The sequence below is a fragment of the Nyctereutes procyonoides genome, unplaced genomic scaffold, assembly GCF_905146905.1.
Source record: "Nyctereutes procyonoides isolate TBG_1078 unplaced genomic scaffold, NYPRO_anot_genome, whole genome shotgun sequence".
NCBI lineage: Eukaryota > Metazoa > Chordata > Mammalia > Carnivora > Canidae > Nyctereutes > Nyctereutes procyonoides.
This window is the reverse complement of record NW_026575146.1, coordinates 60,324,276-60,344,973: the sequence shown is the minus strand read 5'-3', so window position 1 is coordinate 60,344,973 and position 20,698 is coordinate 60,324,276. Positions and strand designations below refer to the sequence as shown.

The window sequence follows — 20,698 nt, the reverse complement described above, 5'->3', positions numbered from 1 at the left end:
TCAGGACAAACAGCGGTAACCATCCAGGTGTCCCTCAACTGGTAAATGGACAGAGGCAGTACATCCATAAAGTGGAACATTATCCAGCCTTAAAAAGGAGTAAGTACTAACGTACGAAGATGAACCTTAAAAATGTCCTGCAAAGTAAAAGAAGCCACACAGAAAAAGGCACAGGTTAAGGAAACCAGGGAATCAGACTCGCTTGTAATCCCACCTGTCAGAGATGGGGCCCAGTCTCCTCTGTACTTAGATGGACCATTGTATTTGGTGGAAATCATTTTTATTATATTCTGAACATTTTCTGTGTCCTCAAGATGGATTTCCCTTGCAAGCTTCTACAGTCAGGCATATAGGATCCTGCCAACTCTTGATATTCCTAAATAAATCTAAATTTATTCTAAATTTTAAATCTGTCTGAATCTCTAGTTACTTCATAAGGAAAATTCTAAGAGGTGGAATTACATAATGAAAAGAGTGTTTCCGTGGCTTTTAATAAATATACTTTTTGCTGTTAACCTGAGGTGATGAATAAACAAAGTTCATGTAGTGGTTTTATTGCCCTTTACCAAGTAAAAAAATACACATTACAGAAGTAGCAGCAATTTTAATTACAAGCAAAGGTCGACTGTACCCCTCAAAATGACTTCTTGTTTTGGTATCAGCAAATAATTTAAACTTCAAATAGTTATACTGAATACTTAAATTCATTGGTTAATTATGGCTTCAACAGTTGATATATGTGAACCAAACAAGGCAAAAATATAAATTAAGAAAAATATATAACAAATTACCAAAAAAAATTTTCTGTAAACCTGCTCATTTTTCTGTCTTGGGGCTGCCCATTTCTATTACCTGAAAAACAAGTGCAGAGCAAAGATTCATTCACGGTGTTAACCACAGCAGTTCGGTTACCTACTGGTGCCCTGCTTTTAAGAGTGCAAGATGAACCCAGCAGCACATTCGGAGATTTGAAAGGATCACAGCTGTTTACAATGGTAAATCATTTTATTGACCGTATATTCACACCAAACACAAAGAGAATGCTAGTTCTCCTCCTAATGGCCTAGGACAGGAGGAGTTTCCGGTTCGTTTCTTGCTGGGCTGCATGTACTCACAAGGGAAACATTTTTGTTAAGATTCAAGGAAAGGTGGTTTAAAACAAAGGCTTAAATAAAGTAGCACCAGAAAGACTAGGTACCATCATCACATCTTTCACCCACTTGGGAGTTCTACTGTTCTATGAAGTTCTATTGCACTTGTTGTAAAAAGTAAATGATAGTAAATTACCAAATTCAATAATTTAAAACAGTTTGATGGATTCTGAACTAAGCAATTTCAAAATGCTCTTGAGTTTCTCTGCCAGGGAAACCCGGGCTAGGACAACTGTGTCTAGCCATTTACTTTAAAAAGCAAGGGTAGAGGACCAAGTTTTATTTCTAAACTGTAATTGCACTATGAGAAGAGAGAGGCTTTTTTACATAGTGGTATGAATTTGGTCCACATCAGATACATTGTTATTACAAAAATAAACAAGTTTGTTTTTGTAAAAAATAACATTGCATTCATTTGTTCAAATTGCACAGTACAAACAAGCTATGTAAATTAATACTGATATAAGATAACTGGAAGTACATACAGTGGGTACATGTTTAGTCTGAAGCAATTAAGGAGTATGCAGATAGGTTTTCATAATGTATGAAAACTAAAATTTAAGTCATATCTAGAAATACATAAAATATTTTAAAAGTTACATTGAAGAATGCATTCTTCACATAGTAATTTTTAGTAGCCGTGATAATACAGGATTCAGCAGTCTATTTACATAAAGGTCCATTTTTATTCAATTTACAAAAGCAATAAATAAGAAACTACATTAATTTGCACAAAACCTGTGTCATTTCATGATCAGTGTGACCATTTCTGTTACTGTATGACCAAGCCAATAAACCTGCTTTTTTCTATGAAGACTGCTCCTATTTGGAAAGAAGAGCAAGCCCGGTTTCTATTCCAAGAGTGAGTATAGCCATGCAGTGGAAATCCAGCATTAAACCTTACAAATTATAATATAAGCCCTAAAAATATGAACAGTGCCTTTGAGTATATTTACACAAGAGTATTCACAAAAGATACAGTTCTCTGATAAAAAATAGTTTAGTGGTATCTAACAGCATAATTGGTAAGACCCCCAGACTTCTGCCCACACTGATCCAGCAGGCATCAAGCTTGCTAAATAACGCAGGCAGGCTGACTCACAGGTAAACAGCTTCCATCAAGTCAGGACTGGGATTTAATGGGCTAAAAAAGCCAAGGAGCATGTCTCCATCACAACAGCCACATGTTGTGCCAGGGCAGGCATCTGCTCAGGAGGCCCAATTAGGGAGTCCAGTGCTCTCGATCCAAAGGGCCATACCAGTAGCTCAAGTACCTGATGAGCTACAGCAAGCACCTTAGCATTTATTTTTAAAAAGCAATCTGGACACACGCTGAACCAGAAAACATGTAAGAAGCTAGAAGTAGTGAAAAAGTAGGCTCATCTAGGGCAAAATCCCTATGGTTTAGGAGCTACCATTAAGAATAAAACCAAAATATTCTCATGTACAACTGTACAATACTCTTTATTTCCACCGCAGCTTAAAAAATTTTTTTATGAAAAATGATTTGATCTCACATTTTTATGGAGTCAGAGATTTCTTAGAGGGAAAGAGTTAAAATTTAATAATACCTTACCAGAGTCTCTGAGTTCTCTCCCTGGTTAAATCGTCCAACTAGGTCACAGTGTCCTCAGTTGTACACTGCCGCTAATTAATACTGCCCGTGGTCGTGGCATGCCACTGTTGTTAGGACACAGAACAGTCGTAAGTCCCATCCTGAAAAGATTCCTCCTCCTCTGCTAGGGCTGTGTCGTCCTCTTTCCGGCTGACCAGACTGCTCCCTCCAACCTCGCCCTGGGAGATGCTTCCATGGCCCGAGGAGCCCCGGCTCTCCTCTGCCCGGGCACTGGTGTGTTCAGGAGTCTTACCCACAGTTATTGGCTGGAAGGCTTCAGGCTGGACCTGCTCCTCTGTTAGATCACTGAGCTTCTGTACTTGTGGCTTAATGATGTTTAAAAATGGCTTATATCCAGGACTAAATAAAGAGGAAAGGAAATTAGCTTTTTATTGCCCCATTCAAAATGTTCCACACTGTTCTGGATTAACTGCTACTAAACACAGACATAGCGAGGTCTCCATGCTAGATGATGTGGGGAGGAGAGGGGGCACAGAATCAGAAGGAAAGGCTTCCTAGGATCCTGGCCAGGACAGTGGTTCCACTCCTGGTGTGCAGTGTAAGTCTTACATTTCTGAGCTCTAGGAGCAAGGACTGACATTCTTTGTCCAATGGTATTAGAATTAAAAAACCTTCACAGAGTAAATCTTTCCTGAGTGAATTTGGCAACTGAGGAAAAAACTAGATCCAAGTAAGGGAAAACCCAAATCCACACATGATTGGTGACAAAGGGCTAGAACCCAAGGCTCTTCACTTCTATCTAAGTAACTTACTTTGGGCTTGCTGGTAACTGCTATGGACTGTTAAATTCACACATGCCTAAAGTTTTTAATCTTTTCAAGCAGATATTTTCAGGTTATTACCAGCAATTCCACAGAACTACAGACCTCAAGTTCCAGTCTAATTCTAAGATCATCTGTACTGTGTTCATTTACCTATATGGCCAGACATAGGATGAGGACTAAAGAGAGAAGAAGGGAACATGCGAAAGCATTTTTATTTCTACCAACCTAAAAAATCTCCAGAGAAGTGAACCAGAACTAAACCTTCCTGAGAAAGGATAGGACTCGGCTGAGGATGGCCTAGGTACCAAGGTCACAAGCCTAAGGAGCTGTGCGCTTACCAATCTGTAGAGGCCCATCGGTCTACAGCATGCAGCCCCGTCCTTATGTTCCGTAACATCTCTCCATCTACCTCTGAAGACTGGGTGATCACTAAAATCTGGTTGATTATTGAGGATTCTCTAAGAATCAGGCCTATGACAATGCACCAGTCCAGACATCCCGCCTCCATGAAGATGTGTAGCAAGTATCTGTATGTAAGCAGAAACAGAACAAGCGACGCTAAGAAGGCGCTAGCGCTGCAGAGAAGGCCAGTTGTTATCAGGAAAGTAGTCCCTGTTCCCTATTTGCCAAAATATCCTGAGGAGGCATCCTGTACTTCCAGGATGCTGAGGAACTCACCGAAGCTGAACCTGGGACTTGTGAGGCCCCTTACTCGCCAACTCCATGGAGATGTGCTCCAGCTCTGACGGAGTCAGACTGAGCGTGGAGAAGTTTTCATCCACCATCGTCCAGTCTCCGTCCACCACGGAGCTACTTTCTGTCAAGTCAGTGGCTGAACCAATACTGCACTCGTCACCTGATGAAGATGTGCCACAAGTTACCGACTAGCTTCATGTAGAAAATATGCTTCATTTTAACTATTAGCCGCTTCTCACATGTTGATTTTGGCTCAGATTTGAAACCCTAACATTATATCAACTGATAAAATTCCCATGTTACATTCACAGTTGTAACTATTTAAAAAAAAATCATTAGAGAATCAGACATTATGTGCCTTTGGATGGAAAAACACACTACCTATGTAGTAGTTTCGCCTGCCTTCAAAAAAATCTAGCTAGAATTTGATGAGGTCTTTATTTTTTTTTTTTTTAAGATTTTATTTATTCAAGAGAGAGAGGCAGAGACACAGGCAGAGGGAGAAGCAGGCTCCCTGTAGGGAGCCTGATGCAGGACTCCATCCCAGGACCCCAGGGATCACGACCTGAGCCAAAGGCAGACGCCCAACCGTGGAGCCACCCAGGTGCCCCTGATCTGGTCTTTAAATTCAATTACTAATTTACAACAAATACAGAAGTGTTAAACCATGAAGATGCAATCACCAAAATCCACATTTTGAGAAAATCATGGAGGCAAGTCTCATCCGTGACTAAACTGCAAGGGGTACAAAAAAAAAAAAAAAAAAAAAAAAAAAAAAAAAAAAAGAAAGAAAAAGATGGGGTAGGGGACATCTGGGTTGGCCCAGCTGGTTAAGCATCTCACTCAGTTTTGGCTCATGTTGTGATCCTGAGGTCATGAGATCAAGCCCTGTGTTGGGCCCTACACTCAGCACAAAGTCTGCTTGAGACTTTCTTTTCTCTTCCTCTTGCTCCTTCCTCCCCTCCACGTGCTAAAATAAATGAATCTTAAAAAAAAAAAAAAAAAAAAAAGGGAGGGGACCAATCATTTTTTTTGAAGATAACAATGTGTGAACTTTATCTGGATCTTGGTCCTAACCATAAAAAAATTTATGACACTATGAAACAATTGGAATTTGAATACTTACTGGATATTTGATATATCAAGGAATTACTGTTAAATTTTTAGAGTGATATAAATGGAGTTACAGAGTTGTTTTTTTTTAAGAGCCCTTTTAAAGATACATACTGAAATATTCACAGATAAAACCTATCATGTCTTGGATTTGGTTCAATAATATAGGAAAGGATCACATAAATTTGGTCATGAGTTGGTAAATAAGTAGCTAAATGAGTAAATGAGTAGCTAAAGCTAGGTAACAGATACATGGGGGGGTAGGAGCAAGGGTTCCATGCTACTATTATCTCTAATTTTTAAGTATATTGGAAATGATTTCTTTAAATAGAGTTTTCTTTAAAAAAAAAAAAGGGTAGTGACGTTACCTTGTATCTCTTAGGATGGCTACTATAAAAACAAAACAAAACAAAAAACCCAGCTTGTAAATGTTGGCAGTATGTCAAGAAACTGGAACCCTTTGTCAATGTTGGTAGATTGATAGTTCCTCAAAAAATTAAAGAATAACCCTATGATCTGGCATTTCCACTTTTGGGTATATACCCAAAAGAATTGAGAGCAGCATCTTGAAAAGCTATCTGAACTCCCATGTTTGCTGCAGCATTATTCACAGTAAACAAAGGTAGAAGCAACCAAATGTTCATCAATGGGGGACAGATGGATAAACAAAATGTGATATATATACACACACAATGGAATACCATTCAGCTTTAAACAGGAGGTAAATTCCCACACATGCTGCAATAGGCATGAACTCTGAGAACATGAGTTCTGTGAAATAAGCTTGAGTCACAGAAAGACAAATACTGTATGATTCCACTTATATGAGGTTCTCCAGTAGTCCAATTCATAGAGACAAGAAACAGAACAGTGGCTGCGAGGACTGGGGAGGATGGGTGGGGGAGCTCTTATTTCATGGGTACAGAATTTTAGCTCAGCAAGACAGAGTTCTGGAGGTGGGCCGCACAGCAATGTGAATGTACTGGACCCTATTGAACTTGACACTTAAAAATGGTTAGGATGGTCCATGTTATGTATATCTTCCACAATTTAAACAAAACTGATGGCAGTTGTAAGCTTCTCCATGTAGCAGCAGCTCCAGAAATAGCGATGAGAGACTGAAAATCCAACCCCGAGCAAGAGCTCAGCCAGGAAGGAAACTACAGACAAGTAGACTAACTGCTTCTTCCACTCCTGTAACTGCCGAAGCCTCAGCACCATGAACCACCATAAAGCTCTTCACCAGTGACTCCACTAATACTGTGAGAGCAGAGACTGGCTCTCAGTTTTTGGTAGAGGGCCAGAAAATAATCTAGGCTTTGAAGACTAAGAGGCAAAAGGAAGAATATTATGTAGGAACTTACAAGAGGAAAGGAAAATCCTATAAATTAATAAAACAAGAAACAGAAGAAATTAAGTACCATTTTTTTATGATCCATGTGGACTTATGAGAAGAATGGTATTCTTTCCACAGAGATAAGTTTGCTTACTTCAAGTTCAGTTAGTGTTTCTGGATCATCAAAATCAAGTGCGAAGTTTCATCTATCATCACTGATCTGTAGTGAGATTTTACCTATTTCGTTCATGTAAATACAGCAAAGTCTAGTTAAGGCCAGTGTGGCCTTGTTCTAGAAACTATCCACCTCTCTAGCAGATTCTAATGACTAATCTCTTCAAGGACATTATCTTGAAAGACTGAAGTTCTATTTCTGAAGTGCTAGAGCACAAGAACCTCCAAAGGAACTAAGGAAAAGCTAGGATTTAAAATGACATTTACCTTTATTAGATAAAGGTGACAGGAAGGCGTCTTGCATCTGTGGTCCATGCGATGAGGCCGTGTCAATCTCATGATGGGTGGGGCCGATGTTGCCAAGCCAGCTCTGACTTCGTTGTACATTAGAGACACCCGTGTCTATCTCAAGGTTTAAAAAAGGGTCTGCTGATTGGGACTTTAACAGCTGCTCTCCTACTGCAAAGGCAGGCCCCAAAACAAGAAAGTGGGAATTCAAAAGATGCACGCACCACTGTTCCCAACTCAGTCATTTCAGCTTCTTTCCCCACTACCCGTGGACACTGAAAGTTCAAAGCCAATGAAACCGCATCATCCCCCCATGAACCAGGCAATCGGGGCTGGAACCAAGGGGATGCCTGTGTAATACCATCTGACAATCAACACACATCATCAGGTCTCTTATGAGCACTAAACAGAATTTATTCTGTTCATCTTTTAAGTGCTTTTCCTTGGTTCTTATGAGATGAAGTTTCCAAATGCCACAATAAATTAGGTGTTTGTTTGTATTTTCATAATAGTCATGAGAACAGTCTTCTTTCAAAGACCTGGACTAAAAATCTTTAATTTTTCTTTCATCAAAATAGTTTCACTTTGTCTTCTCCTAGATTAGAAGATGGCCCAAACTCTCAAAGATGCATTCTTACCACTTCTCTGGAATGTCCTATCAGATAAATCACAACTTTGCTTACTCTGAATTCTATGACTAGCCAATTTCAAAACTTCCCACAAGAGCAGTGTGGTAGCTCCTCTATTCAGCCAACTTTCACCTTGTTGATAATCTGAGATTGAATGAGACAAGCCCACATTACCTGTTCGGTATCTTCCATTCTTGAAAGGAGAGCTGAGAGAGGAGGCTGGGATGATGGGCAGAGGCCACAGGAAATCTTTGTGGAGTCTCTTCAGAGCCAGCACAAAGTTGTCCACCCGTGCGGCCCGCGTGCGCTCCTTGCACAGCCAACTAATTAGCTCAAAGCCCAGCTGGGCGGCAAAGCAGCCGAGGTCCTTCAGCCGGACTTCTTCCAGGAGACGCCGAGCATGTCTCCAGAGCATCATATCAATATACATGTTCTCAGCACAGTCACTGTCTTTGCTCCACCTGTAAGGAGGAGCACAAGAAAGCTATAGAAAGCGTTCCTGGATGACTTCACACAGTTGTACGCAGCAGCCCTGATAATGCTGAGGAGGAGGTAAGAGGCCCAAGATGGAGTCTGGACTGAATGAAGACAGAGCACCCGGACTTTCCTCCTTAAGATACCATGAGCTGCCGAACAATACCTAGAACACGGCAGGCTCTTAGAACATACTCATAGAACGGAAATATGGAAAAGGAAAAGAGAGGAGATGGACAAAGCCAAACCAGTAGGAGGGTGGTGACTGGCTGAAGGTAAAAAAGGGAGCAAATAATGCTGTATCTGAAGAGCCCAGTGAAAAGAGGTGAGGAGATCAAATCAAAGAAACTGAAAAGAGAGACATAAAGTGAAATGAAGTCTGTCCATAGGAGTGGGAGATAAGGACACAGAAACATACAACTGATGCTTAAAAAGTTTTTAACTTGGCTGTACATAGTCTACCATCCCTTACCCATATGGGCTGCTGTGGCCTGACTGGTTTGGGAACTGGGTGATGTGGTGCCTTCAGTGAGTGCTGGATGACTGTCTGGATTCAAATCTTGACTCTGCCACTCACTACTTGTGAGCTTACTTTCTGGGCTTCTATTTCTTGACCCACAGCATGTGGGTAACAACACTGTCTACCCTTACAGGTTGGTAAGGATGAAAAGACATACACATGTAAATGCTTAGAGCCATGCCTGGCACATACTGAGCATTTAATATGTATCAGCCAGTAATTACATTCTTCAAGGGTAAGGCTGAGAAGCTGCTGCTTGCCTGGCAATCATAACATCTCGTGGTTGCATTTAACTTGTATACAGCCCATGACTGTGTGTGGAGATGTTGAGAGTAAGGGTGGTATAAATGGCTATGATAAGAAATAGTCAAATATCACGATAGGAAATGTTCAGTAAGTTCTCACTATGTATCAAGCACTGTCCTAACAACGAACATAGTATAAAAGAAAGGATTAGGGGAGAGAAAAGACAAGAGAGAACATGTAACAAAACAGAGAAAGGACCACAGGGACCTCACAAACCAGAGGAAATTCTATTTTATAATGTTTAGTATGGGCTCATAGTAACTGCCCAGGAGACAATAACCCATCTGTGGGTGATGTAGGCTTCTGTCTTCAAGACACACTTCCTCTTGGCTCTCCCACTGTTTAAAGACAAGAGAGTCAAGTACATGGGGACTAAATTTTATGTTTTTGTCATGAGGTATAGCTAGAAAGAAAGGTAAAACTATGGACTATAAGAAGGCTTTTGGATTATGTGCAGATTTAATTATCTTCCTTTTTATTCTGGTCCTCTACTATCAGGGTAACTTGAAATTAGCTACCTTCAGAATGGGTACACAAGACCTACTCTAGGACAAGGGACAGAAACTCTTCAAAGAGTAACAAAGTGAACTTTGGAGGACAGAAGAGAAGCATTTTGTGTGATCTCCAAGCTTTTTGGAAATGGAAAACTGAATTGCCTTTGATCAAATGACTGTTCATAAGATCCAATTTAACAAATTGCCCTGAAATGCAAGTGTCACAGAATGCCCTAAAAGCAGGAATGGCTCATTATTCTTTTACCTTTTTCCAGAAGGACCAGATGGCATACTCAGTGTTTTCTGTAAGCTGAATTTACTAGCAGGAACATTTTCAGCTGACTGGGATAAACTGATGCTTCGATTCCTGAAGAACTCAAATCCACCACTTGAACTGGGTTCCTAAGATTACACATGATGTGTGGTACAGTTAGAGGAGATGCCATGCAGGTGGATGGCCTAGAGAGGCTGTGCAATTCTGCAACCAACCTGAGCTGTAGGCGTGGATGGAGGGGTCTCTGATTCTCCAGAGCCAATGGCTTTAAGGAATCGAATCATGTGTCGACACAGGTCCCATTTGCCTTGTTCCAGGGCTGTGTTGAATAGAAGGGTGGCATGTTGCCTACTAACTGCTGGGACTTCCATATTCTACAGAAACAACCAAAGACAAGCATTCCTTTTATACGGTGATTTGGGAAGCATGAGCAATTCTTTATCTCTATGATTTCTATACCAGAGAAGGAATGCAGCTACACCTCTATAGGGGAATGTTTAATAGTAAGAATAGTAAGGAAAAGTGAGGAAAACACTCTGCTGGTGTACTATAAATTAGGATTTTCTGAACTCCTGCTACACTTCAGATACCTTGATTAAACCTGACCCATATTCTCTCTTTCCTGGTTCCCAGCAACTCTGCAAAGTGGTTATGCCATTCCTATTTTACAGATGAGGAAACAGAGTTCAGTCACTTGCTGAAGACCAGCAGAAAAGCAAGAACACAAATCTAGTTTTGCCGGGCTCCAAAAGGCTCAGGTCTGCCTCCTGTGTGTTTTTTGTGGCTGTGCTGAAAGTATTCCTGGCTCTGGGCAACAGGAGGTAGAACTGCTACACAAAGAGTCCTAATTCTTTCACAAACTTAACCACATCGCTGGCCTTGGCCTTCAGGCGAAAGGCACCTGGTAGTATAAGTTAAACTGTAATTATGATCTGTTGATCCACAGCAATGCTGGAATTGATACAGAGACAGTGTCCAGTCCCACTGCTGGGCAGATCACTCAAAGTCTAAGGAGTGACCTAAAACAAAAAACAGCAGCATGTATTTTGTTTCTATTTTTACCATTCTGTGGCTTTTTTAGACTAGCCAAGGAATCACAGACTTTCAGGGCCACTCCACTCCGCCTTGGCTTGACTACTTCCTCTGGTTTCCATCAGCTGTCCTGAAGCTTATAAGCTGACAAGAAGTGTGATTTGGCAGAGTTTAAACCCAGTCTATGGCTATCTTCTTATATTAATGAAAACAACTTTGAAAACAACTTTGCAGTCATTTGAAAGAACCGCCAAGTGCAGCCTATCACATCTGTATCAGACTGATAAGAACAACAACTATCAAGCCCTTTTGTCAAATACAAAATGACACAAATTTTCAGGAGTCTCAAAGAACTGTGTGCTGTGAGAGAGATCACTGTGGCAGGCCCGAGTTTTGTCAGCTTGCAATGGGGACCCCACCATCAGGAGTTCTGCAAGGATGACCCAGGCTTTACACCCAGAGCCCCTTGGCACTTGTGCATTAGGAGGAGACAAATCTATCACTGTGAGAGACTCGGACAGAGAGTTCAAATTAGCTATTAGCTCAAACCTACTAATATTCAAAATAATTCTGTATTACTGCATGTCCTATGCAATATGTTCATTTTATTGTATGTATTATACTACACAGAATAGAAACCCAGACTGTACGGATCCTTTGAACACAATCACAGGGCCAACACAAGACAGAGTCCCCGCCTCTCAGTTTAAGCTCATTAATTCCTGCACCTTCCTAAGAAGAGAACTGTTACCTGTAAGATAATAAGGTAAGAGGCAGCTGTGTCCAAATCCTGAGCCATCAAGCATTCCTCAAACAAGTCCTTGGGGTTTCCAACAGCTGCAAAAAGGTAATTCCACAGGGCATATTCAGTCTTCCGTGCACAGTGAACAACCGTCTGCAGGAAGAGGGGGAACTCGGTGATAAATTTCGCCACAGTGGGAAGCAGAGGGTCGGGAATGGGTTCCCGTGAGGTAGCTTCTTCTTCCAGCACTTCGTGGAGCATGAGCTCCAGCACATGAGGGAAGTAAGGGAGAGTGGCACAGGACTGGGCTAAGAGCAAGGCCTGCTCCCCAAGGTTCCTGACCAGCAGCTGACGTAGAATGTGGTGGAGGTAGATCTGAGAGGTTCTCTCCACAACACAGTAAGGGAACAGCACCTCTAGCTGCTCCCGAGCACTGTTCCGAGCGTACAGAGAATCATAGAGTAAAGTGTCATTGACAGCACCAAGGACTAATGCGTCTTCAAACAGAACAGCCAGGGGGTAAATATTGATGTGGAAAGGCAGCATGATCCGCTGGGACAAGAAGGAATGGGGTTTGCGGTGATCCCTTGGGAAGAGAGGCAGCCAGACTTTCATGCCTGCCCCTCCACAGCTCAGCCAGAGAGCCTCCAGAAGGTGACGCTTTTGTTTATTTGCTCGACACGTCGTCCAGACATTTTCAACAGACTGGGCCAGTACAACGGGAGGACAAAACGGCAGCTGGCGAAGCAAAGACAAAGAGCAGTTGTTTTTCCTATTAAATCTGTATATTCTGAAGTTCCTCTGCATTAATCTCTTAAGTCTTTCAAAATGATAGCACAACTTCTTTTGAGAAAGTTAGGGGACTCTATAATTAGAGTTAAGAATAGTACTCTGCCTTTCAAAGTATATGTATTTACATCTAAAAACAAGACAAAACAAAAAAAACCCACAAACTTCACCAACCTATCCTACTTTCCCATTAGAATTAGCAAATAATAATGCCCAAGCAATAACACCTGAAGTATGGAAGATTGTATGATTGTTTCAGGATGTTCTTACCCTTCACAGTCTTATACCTGGAGGCTTAAAGACTAATACATACTTTTCCAGTTTCCAAGTCACAAGATAATACTCTCCTCTTAAATTCTTTTATTCCTTTATCTTTAATAGTCTACACGACTTGAATTTTACTCACCAGTTTCCTTTGGTTAGGGTTACTGTCCTTCTCCCGGATCTGAGGGCCTGATCTGTCCCTCTGCATCATGATGAGCTGTCCTGCAAGATTGAGCATTATGCTCTCTGCATCACGAGCCTGAAAGAAAAATTGGATTTAAGCAAATATATATGTTTTCAGCATTTCTTCCCAAATCCATATGGTTTACAGGTGAGACTACCAACAATGTTTACTGTGTACCACGTACAGCCATTCTGTCAGGTGATGTGGAGAACAAGCTGCTTTCTGGCTAGGGTAGAACGTGCTTTACCACAGTGCAATGAATGAGCAGTACAAGTGAACAAACAATTGAGGGCAGAGCTGAATTATCCTGATAAAACTAGGAGAACTTCAGAAGTCATAAAGATGAGAGATCCCTTCAGTGACCTGCTGGCATAGCTACAGAAGCTTAAAGGGTGAGGTGGGCCTCCAAGGATTAGGACATATAGGAGGAAGGAAAAGGGTGGGTTCTCCAGTTGAAGACCATCAGTGTAAATGATACTGAGAGGAACATTTCTTCTGGGAAAGTGTGAACAATCGGACTAGATTAAGACTATCATGAGAAAAATGCTGGATGGTAACAGACCTTCAAGGAGAGACTGGAAAGCCAGGTTTAAAAAAGGGGGGGCGGCAGGAAATAAGCCACTACTTATGGTTCCTGAATAAGGAAGTCGTTAAAAATTCTGAGTTATTCAGAAAGGCTTACTCAGGAGAGGCAGACATCACAGGTGTTGACTTCAGGCATGAGTGAAATAACCTGTCTTTTCATTATGGAAAATTACACCCAAATCCTAAAGTAGAGAGCCTAACATGACTCCCCATTAAACCCTCTCAACCTGGCTCAACATGGCAGAGCACTGTTTTAAAGTGAAATCTCAGATAGGAAGTCTTTTGTCACTTGTAAAGAAGAAGAGCATCTGGATTTACAAAAACAAAAACACAACTGACAGGTGCCTGAGTCGAGAGAGGCATGAAGAGAAGTGAACTGAAGGTGATTTTGGAGTACTGCCTGTACCCAGGCTGGGTGCTAGAGAAGGTGGGGTTACCACTGACAAGTTACAGGAGAAGTTAAGGAAAACTAAGCAGTTCTATTTCACTGCTCGCTGTATTTGAAAGTCTTAAGATTTTCACGTAAAAACATTGTGAGAGAGGACTAAAGACGAACATGCCAGAATCAAAGTGAGGTTGGGAAGCTGAAGGAAACAGACGTGCTTTCGGAAGCAACGTCTGCAGGGCCAAAGGCGAGCTTCTGAAGGCACAAAGGGCATCAGCAGAGCAGACTGTCATATAAACTGAGGAGGAAAGAATGATTACTCAGAAGCTGCGGGAAGGCGTTGCAGTGTGAGGCTTGCTGGCAGGCTGAATTTATTAAGCTGTCATCATTATTCAGGGTTCAGTCAGGAAAACAGCAGCCATCCTACACATTCTGTTTGCAAATCAGTTACACAAAATGCTCTTCTGGACTGTCCTGCAGAAACCATTAGAACTGTATATAAGAAATGGCAAGAGGGTCCCAAAGATTCATGGATCTTACCATTCATTTTTGTGTTAGACCATATCCAGGGAGGTAATAAGGGTAATAAAATTTAAAAAGAGAAAGAAAAAGATAAAAATCACAAAATCTCCAAGCAACTGTCATAAACCCCAAGAACTTTACTTGGATAGAAGTCTTTGGCTCCCCAGTTAGCACATAATGACATGAAAAGTAAAGATCTACCTCCCCACAGCACATGAGAAACAACACAGAACTTCGAGGTAGAAGATAAAGAATGGGAATAATACACTGTGTGGTAACTAAGAACTGGATGGCACAGGACAGAGAAAACATGAACATGCAAACTGAGAGTCAGAACAGAGTGCCTGGGGTCTATGCAGAGACACTCCACAACACCCTTCCAGTGACTTTCAGAGCAGCTCACTCAGGTCACTGCAGCAAGGACTTGGGGTACAATAACCACTGGCAGGTGTTGTGAAAATGGGGAATTTCACTACATTTGATGCGATCTCTCATTACACAAACAAACCCACTTCTCCTTCCTTCAGTTGCATCCATGCATTCAACACTTTCCATCAGGACTACAGCATGGAGAACAGGGGAGTTCCACAGCACCTTCCAGCATTTTTTTTTAAGATTTTAATTATTTATTAGAGACGGGGGCGGGGGCAGAGAGAGAGAGAGAGAGAGGCAGAGACACAGGCAGAGAGAGAAGCAGGCTCCATGCAGGGAGCCTGACGTGGGACTCAATCCCAGGTCTCCAGGATCATGCCCTGGGCTGAAGGCAGCGCTAAACTGCTAAGTCACTGGGGCTGCCCCCACTTCCAGCATTTTTAATGAGCTTTTCAAAAACTTAAAAGCAGGGACTGCCTATATCCCCAAAATGCTAAATTTGAAAGAATCAAACATACCTTCTCTAAGAAAATCCCTAGTAGATGTTTTTTTTTTTAGATGATTCTTATTACAAGTTGCAGAGACAAGGCACCCAGTCTCATGAGGGAGGCCATCTTACTGTTAAACAGTTTCCATTCTTAAGGTTTTTAAAAAAACCTTTATGAAATTAAGACTTGCCTTGCTGTAGCAATCATGGATGGTCTTCCCTCAGTGCAAGACGCCATCCATTTATTTATTACATAAATTATGGTTTGTTTCCCTCTCTGATTTCATCTTATTTTTCCCTCCCTTCCCCTATGTTCCTCTGTTTTGTTTCTTAAATTCCACATGAGTGAAATCATATGGTATTTGTCTTTCTCTGACTTATTTCGCTCAACATAATATTCTCTAGTTCCATCCACATTGCTGCAAATGGTAAAATTTCATTTTTGATGGTTGAGTAATACTCAATTGTTTATGTGTATGTATGCATATATGTACATATACATACACATATATATGTATACACACACACACCCACCTCTTCTCTATCCATTCCTCAATTGATGAACATCTGAGCTCTTTCCCTATTTTACCTAGTGTGGATATTGCTGCTATGAACACTGGGGTGCACTTGCCCCTTTGAATATGTATGTTTGTATCCTTTGGATAAATACCTAGTAATGCAATGGCTGGGTCACAGGGTAGGTCTATTTTTAACTTTTTGAGGAACCATCATACTGTTTTCCAGAGTGGCTGCACCAGTTTGCATTCCCACCAACATCTGTTGTTCCCTGTGTTGTTAATTTTAGCCATTCTGACAGGTGGGTGGTATCTCATTGTGATATTGATCCATATTTCCCTGATGTCGAATGATGCGCAGCATCTTTTCATGTGTCAGCCATATAGATGTCTTTTTTGGAGAAGTGTTTATCCATATCTTTTGCCCATTTCTTAACTGCATTATTTGTTTTTTGGGTGTTGAGTTGAAGTTCTTTAAAGATTTTAGATACTCTTTATCCAATATGTCATTTGCAAATACCTTTTTTGTTCCATTGGCTACCTTTCAGCTTTGTTGTTTCCTTTGTTGTGTGGAAGATTTATCATCTTGATGAAGTCCCAATAGTTCATTTTTGCTTTTGTTTCCTGTGCCTTTAGAGATGTGTCTAGCAAAAAGTTGCTACAGTCAAGGTCTAAGAGGTTGCTGCCTGCTTTCCCCTCTAGGATTTTGATGGATTCCTGTCTCATACTCAGGGCTTTCATTCATCTTGAATTCATTTTCATGTATGGTTTAAGAAAGTAGTCTAGTTTCATTATTCTATATGTGGCTGTACTATTTTCCCAACATCATTTGTTAAAGAGACTGTCTTTTCAACTTTAAAAAAATTTTTTTGAAAGATTTTATTTATTTATTCATGAGAGACACACAGAGAGAGAGCAGGAATACAGGCAGAGGGAGAAGCAGGCTCCCTCTGGGGAGCCTGATGCAGAACTTGATCCCAGACCCCGGGAGCTAAAGGCAGATGGTCAACCACTAAGCCACCCAGGTGTCCCGAGACTGTCTTTTTTCCATTGGATATTCTGTCCTGTTTTCTTGAAGATTAGTTGACCACACGGTTTTGGGTTCATTTCTGGGTTCTCTATTCTGTTCCACTGATCTATGTGTCTTTGTGCCAGCACCGCATTGTCTTAATGATTACAGCTTTGTAATAGGGCTTGAGGTCCATAATTGTGATGCCTCCCACTTTGTTTTTCTTTTTCAACATTACTTTGGCTATTCGGAGTCTTTTCTGGTTCCATACAAATTTTAGGATTGTTTGTTCCAGCTCTGTGAAAAATGCTGGTGTTATTTTGATAAGAATTGCAATGAATGTGTAGATTGCTTTAGGTAGTATAGGCATTTTAACAATATTTGTTCTTCCAATCCAAGAGAATTGAATGTTTTTCCATTTGTGTCCTCTTCGGTTTCTTTCATAAGCGTTCTATAGTTTTTAGCATACATATCTTTTACCTCTTCGATTAGGTTTCCTAGGTATCTTATGATTTTTGATGCTATTGTAAATGGGATCGATTCCTTTTTTTTTAATAAATAATTTTTATTGGTGTTCAATTTACCAACATACAGAATAACACCCAGTGCTCATCCCGTCAAGTGTCCCCCTTCAGTGCCCGTCACCCATTCACCCCCACCCCCCGCCCTCCTCCCCTTCCACCACCCCTAGTTCATTTCCCAGAGTTGGAGTCTTTATGTTCTGTCTCCCTTTCTGATATTTCCCACACATTTCTTCTCCCTTCCCTTATATTCCCTTTCACTATTATTCATAATCCCCAAATGAATGAGAACATACACTGTTTGTCCTTCTCCGATTGACTTACTTCACTCAGCATAATACCCTCCAGTTCCATCCACGTTGAAGCAAATGGTGGGTATTTGTCGTTTCTAATGGCTGAGTAATATTCCATTGTATACATAAACCACATCTTCTTTATCCATTCGTCTTTCGATGGACACCGAGGCTCCTTCCACAGTTTGGCTATTGTGGACATGGCTAGAAACATCGGGGTGCAGGTGTCCCGGCGTTTCATTGCATCTGAATCTTTGGGGTAAATCCCTAACAGTGCAATTGCTGGGTCGTAGGGCAGGTCTATTTTTAACTCTTTGAGGAACCTCCACACAGTTTTCCAGAGTGGCTGCACCAGTTCACATTCCCACCAACAGTGTAAGAGGGTTCCCTTTTCTCCGCATCCTCTCCAACATTTGTTGTTTCCTGCCTTGTTAATTTTCCCCATTCTCACTGGTGTGAGGTGGTATCTCATTGTGGTTTTGATTTGTATTTCCCTGATGGCAAGTGATGCAGAGCATTTTCTCATGTGCATGTTGGCCATGTCTATGTCTTCCTCTGTGAGATTTCTCTTCGGGATCGATTCCTTGATTTCTCTTTCTGCTGCTTCACTATCGGTGTACAGAAATGCAACAGATTTCTCTACATTGATTTTTATATCCTGTGACTCTGCTGAATTCCTGTATAAATTCTAGCAATTTTTTGGTGGGACTCGGGTTTCCTACATTGAGTGTTACAGAAGTCCTAGCCTCAGCAATTAGATAACAAAAAGAAATAAAAGGCATCCAAATCGGCAAGGAAGAAGTCAAACCACCACTCTTCACAACTTACTTCTTAATCTGCTCTTTACCACATTTGCTCTCTCCTTTTTGTGAAGGGCTTTTACTTTTTAAATCCCAGTATAGTTAACATGTAGTATTATATTAGTTTCAGGTGGTGTACAAGACAGTGATTCAACACTTCCATACAACACTTGGTACTCATCTTAAGTGCATTCCTTCATCCCCATCACATATTTCCCCCACCCCCATGCCCACTCACCTCCCCACTGGTGAGCATCAGTTTGTTCTCTACAGTTAGAGTCTGTTTCTTGATTTGTCTTTTTCCTTTACCCATTTGTTTGGTTTCTTAAATTCTACATATGAATGAAATCATATGGTATTTGTCTTTCTCTGGCTTATTTCACTTAGGATTATACTCTCTAGATCCATCCATGTCATTGCAAATGAAAATATTTCATTCTTTTTATTTTTAAAGATTTTATTGATCTGAGTGAGCACAAATGAACATGACGTGGGGAGGGGCAGGCAGAGAAGGGAAAGCAGACACTCACTGAGCAGGGAGCCTGACATAGGACTCGATCCCAGAACCCTAGGATCAGGACCTAAGCCAAAGACAGATGCTTAACTGTCCGAGCCACCCAGGCGCCCCATTTGTAATATTCCACATGTATATATACCACATATTTATCCATTCATCTATCAATGGATACTTGGGCTGTTTCCCTAATTTGGCTATTGTAAACAAGGCTGCAATAAATACAGGGGTGTAGGTGTCCCTCTGAATTAGTGTTTTCATATTTTGGGGGGTAAGTACCCAGTACTGTGATTACTGATCAGTGGATAGTTCTATCTTTAACTTTTTGAAGAACCTCCATCCTGTCTTACACAGTGGCATGCTTACCAGCAGTACAAGAGGGTTCCTTTTACTCCATATTTTTGCCAAAACTTGCTGTTTGTGTTTTAGCCATTCAGGTGTGAGGTGGTATCTCACTGTAGTTTTGATTTGCATTTCCCTGATGATGAGTGATGTTGAGCATTTTTCACATGTCTACTTGAAAGGACCTCTTAAAATGCGGTACCCAGTACTACTGGTGCCAGATACTGCCTACTGTATCTGGGATATACAGGAGACCCTTTATTTTCGCTAATATGAAAACTTCAAACATGAAAGAGAAAACTTCAAAGTAGAGAGAATAGTACAATAAGCCCTCATATCCCCATCAATCAAATTCACAATTATTCAAGGTTTTGCCACATTTGCTTCATCTTTCCCTTTTTTCATTTATTTTGAAGTATTTTATTATTTTTTTAAAGATTTATTTTTAAGAGTCACCTGCCCCACTGACTAACCCAGCCAGGTGTCCCTACCAAAGTATTTTAAAGGAAGATACTGTGCCGTTTTACCTCTATACTATGCAACCCTAAAGTCCGTGGATATTTGCTTACATAATCACAATCCCAGTACCATATCTAATCTACAGTTATTCCTTAATGTTACCTCTCAGTGCATATCCAGTATCTCTAATTGCTTTAAAAGTGTCTTTTTATAGCCAGTTTGAATCAGGATACAAATGAACTTAAACACTGCATTTAGTTGTTATGGCTCTAAAGAATTATTTATAAGTCTCCCCTTATTTTTCTTGCAAACCCCCACATTACTGACTTGTAGCTGTCCTACAGAATGTTGTATACTCTGCTTCCTTGTGGTGTTACACTAAACCTCTACCCCTGTATTTCCTATGAATGAAACTTGACTCTAGAAGCTTGATTTAATTCAGGTTCAGTATTTTTGGCGGTAATTCCTCATGTGAACTTTAGGATGGATCATCCCAGGAAGCATGCTCCACTTGGTTCTCCCACTTGCAGTGATGACTTGGTCCACTTGGTTGATTAACTAGGCTTAGATAAGGCCACCTGATGCCCTCATTGTGACACTCCCCACCAACCTTTCATCTGATTACTTCATCCAATCATCACTGTCTGAATCAGTTACTGCCTTAGGGGCTGCAAAAAGGTGACTCTGTTTGGGGTGACTGGGTGATGGTCACTGAGGGGGGCACTTGGCGGGATGAGCACTGGGTGTTATGCTATATGTTGGCAAGTTGAACTCCAATAAAAAAAAAAGTGACTCTGTAATTCTTATCTTCCTCCTCATCTTTTAGCTACAATTCTTTTCTGTAACACAACTTTCTCTTTTCATCTAGGATTCTCTGGCTACATGAAATATAGTTTGAGGGGAAATGGAATCTAGATTTTGAAGATGAATGAAGTGCCTTAATAGGAAGTAAATATTGGGAAGACAGAGTTAACAAATGTATATAGTTTTCCTTTGAAAATAAGTTGCACAATGAGACAAAATTTGGA

At 40.9% G+C, this 20,698-nt stretch overlaps 1 protein-coding gene across 3 annotated transcripts in view; it reads right to left on the bottom strand.

The window, feature by feature from the left end:
- Positions 1–584: 584 nt before the first annotated feature.
- Positions 585–20,698, bottom strand: part of RIC1 (RIC1 homolog, RAB6A GEF complex partner 1) — a 145,387-nt gene continuing 125,273 nt past the window's right edge. For 2 of the 3 annotated variants that reach the window (XM_055311052.1, XM_055311053.1), the window contains exons 18-26: positions 12,825–12,941; positions 11,639–12,367; positions 10,071–10,229; positions 9,847–9,983; positions 7,962–8,248; positions 7,138–7,329; positions 4,230–4,407; positions 3,890–4,078; positions 585–3,126 (exon numbers count right to left, since the gene is read on the bottom strand). In XM_055311052.1, the coding sequence (XP_055167027.1) occupies positions 2,838–3,126; positions 3,890–4,078; positions 4,230–4,407; positions 7,138–7,329; positions 7,962–8,248; positions 9,847–9,983; positions 10,071–10,229; positions 11,639–12,367; positions 12,825–12,941 (2,277 nt within the window). In that variant the 3' untranslated portion in view covers positions 585–2,837. The remainder of the gene's footprint in view (positions 3,127–3,889; positions 4,079–4,229; positions 4,408–7,137; positions 7,330–7,961; positions 8,249–9,846; positions 9,984–10,070; positions 10,230–11,638; positions 12,368–12,824; positions 12,942–20,698) is intronic. The other variant, XM_055311054.1, reaches the window with a different exon arrangement.